Source organism: Colobus angolensis, unplaced genomic scaffold (genome assembly GCF_000951035.1).
Source record: "Colobus angolensis palliatus isolate OR3802 unplaced genomic scaffold, Cang.pa_1.0 Scaffold186, whole genome shotgun sequence".
Taxonomy (NCBI): domain Eukaryota; kingdom Metazoa; phylum Chordata; class Mammalia; order Primates; family Cercopithecidae; genus Colobus; species Colobus angolensis.
In genome coordinates, this window is record NW_012114999.1 from 2,819,118 (window position 1) to 2,822,129 (window position 3,012).

Consider the following 3,012-nt stretch of genomic DNA (forward strand, 5'->3'; position numbering starts at 1 on the left):
CATAATTTTAATGATCAAATTACCCAATCAGTAAACCACAAAATCTTAGGAAAAGGGTCTATTATATTTATTTTGAATATGGAACCATAGTTCTTTTTCCCTAGGTTGAGAAAACTTGAGCGAAATTAGTTTTATTTGGGCCCATGGTTTAAAAATATTGAGACAGAAGAGATGTTTATTTATTTATTTATTTTTGAGATGCAGTCTCGCTCTGTTGACCAGGCGGGAGAGGACTCACTGTAACCTCCCCCTCCCGGGTTCAAGCGATTCTCGTGCCTTGCCTCCAAAGTAGCTGGGATTACAGGTGCCCGCCACCACGCCTGGCTAATTTTTGTATTTTTAGTAGAGACAGGGTTTCACCATGTTAGCCAGACTGGTCTCAAACTCCCGACCTCAGGTGATCCACCCACCTCGGCCTCCCAGAGTGCTGGGATTACAGGCATGAGCTGTGCCTGGTCAGATTTTACATAATTTTAATGATCAAATTAGCCAATCAGTAAACCACAAAATCTTACTTAGGAAAAGGGTCTATTATATTTATTTTGAATATGGAACTATAGTTCTTTTTCCCTAGGTTGAGAAAACTTGAGCAAAATTAGTTTTATTTAGGCCCATGGTTTAAAAATATTGAGATACAAGATTTTTTCTTTTTCTTTTTTTTTTTTTTGAGATGGAGTCTTGCTCTGTCACCCAGGCTGGAGCGCAGTGGCACGATCTCGGCTCACGGTAACCTCCGCCTCCCAGGTTCAAGAGATTCTCCTGCCTCAGCCTCCCGAGTAGCTGGGATTACAGGCAAGTGCCATCACACCCAACCAATTTTTGTATTTTAGTAGAGATGGGGTTTCACCATCTTGGTCAGGCTGGTCTCAAACTCCTGACCTCGTGATCCGCCCACCTCGGCCTCCCAAAATGCTGGGATTACAGGTGTGAGCCACTGCGCCTGGCTGAGATACAAGAGACTTTAAAAGAAGTTTTCAGATTATTCAGGTTACAGACACAAATTTATAGAATTAAGGAGATTTATAGTGTACATCAACATTCATAGCTTATTTATTTGCAATTTTGTGGTTCTGAAACTAATGAAGAATTATACTAAATGACCTATATAGTCTCTTTTAGCAATAAACTTTCAATTATATTATTCTGCTTTAAAATAGTTAAGACTATATCTCAAAGTTGTTTAAGTAGATAATGTTGGCCCTGAATTAAGGATTTTTTTTTTCATCCCCTTTCTGGCTTTTAGTCCTTCCTAGTCAGTTATTAATGGGGAATAAATATCACACATTTTACTCAAGTGATTCTTAATTCCCGGCTCTATGCCCCCTCCTCTCTCCAGAGCCCACAGTATCCTAACATGGTAAGTACTCAATACTGAGGATTCTTGAATGAGTAGCAATATATACTAAGGATGGATCAATAATTTAAAAGAATCTGGAGGTGACAGTAGTTGCTTTTATAAATCCCCCAAACAATAATTTCAAAGCTTCTAGTCTCCTTTTCAGATTTACTTTGGTTTGTCTTTATAAGTAATAAAAAGAGATAATACGGTACAAGAATACATGGTTACATCATTACAGCTAAATTGTAAGCAAGGACACATAAAAAAATTTAAGTTTCCATTCATGTATTGAAGAGTGAATTTTATTTACACTACTAGTAAATCCCAGCTACTCCAGTTATTCTGTTATATCTCATCAATAACAGGAAAAATATCTTCTTCCAGTATTTCAGTTTTAACAATTGTAATTAAATTGCTTAGTTATAATAAGAGTTAAGAAGCAATTAATGAATTTTTTTTGGAAATAAAAAATATGTATATACATTACCCTGATACCTAGGCCAAAATATATCTAACAACAAATTTCCTTGATTTATATTAGTCATAAAAATAAAGGAAAAATATATTGTAAGTATTTTCTTTATAGACAATTTCAATTAGAAAACAATAGTTTAAGGAAAGCAATAAAGTGGTTCATGAGAATGGATTGATATGGAGGCAAGATAAGTATTTAAAACTTGACAGACAACATACTGTCAAATATGATGAAAGAATATCTGCCTCAATGACACCATTTACAGGCAGTAACTAGATTTTTACACATCTCCATTTTCTCTCATATTGAAGGAAATTACAGGTAAGTTATGCTCCTAAGTCAGTTAAGAACCCCTTCTTTTAGCTTGTAAAATGTAGCCTTTTGATTTGATAATTCCTCTACTTTTCACAATGACCGAGTATCGCAGTAGCCACAGTGGCACCCACTCATGCGCTTGAATGTCAGGAATGCCTTCCTGAAGAGCTTCTTGGAAACTTGCTTCAGAAAGCAGTTCTAAAAGAAACAACAACAAACAAAACTCCAGTGTGTTAAATTGGAAAACAAAAAAGCACTTTACTATGTAGGTAAGCATTTAACATAACAAAAGAAACCCTCAAAATTTAATATATAATATGCTTATCCTTCATGTGTGTGCTATGAATCTGAACCAGAGTATTAGAAACTCCCAGGCAGTTATTTAAAAAAGTAACTACAACTGTACCCCAGCCTATTTAATTCATAACTTTTGGTGAGTGGAGCCTAGACATCCGCAGTTTTTTAAAGATCTCCAGGTGATTCTAATGTATAGTCAGGAAAATACAGGAAAGCCTAAAGGAAAAAAAAAGTAACTGATAATCCTATCAATTGGAGATGATACACCATTGTCATGCACTTTCTTACAACTTTTTTGGTGTATATGTGTATATATCTTCATATATATATCTCCATCCATATCTTGAATCTCTATATGTCTCTATATCTTATATCTGTATCTGTGTGGGTATACCTGTATCTTACAAAACTAGAAATCATACTGTAGTTACAGCCTTATTTACTTATCTTTTTCCACTTATATTGTGAATATTTTCCCATGTAATAGTCTGTGAAAGGATCATTTTTAATAATTTCCCCACTACTGTATTATATAGCTATCATAATTCATATATTTCCTTATTATTGGTCAAAACATTTGTTTTTC

The 3,012-nt window shown here is 34.8% G+C and overlaps 1 protein-coding gene across 1 annotated transcript in view; it reads right to left on the reverse strand.

Annotated features, from left to right (window-relative positions):
• Positions 1 to 668: 668 nt before the first annotated feature.
• Positions 669 to 3,012, reverse strand: part of GCLM (glutamate-cysteine ligase, modifier subunit) — a 27,924-nt gene continuing 25,580 nt past the window's right edge. The window contains exon 8 of the mRNA XM_011940008.1: positions 669 to 2,327. Within this exon, the coding sequence (XP_011795398.1) occupies positions 2,158 to 2,327 (170 nt within the window). The 3' untranslated portion in view covers positions 669 to 2,157. The remainder of the gene's footprint in view (positions 2,328 to 3,012) is intronic.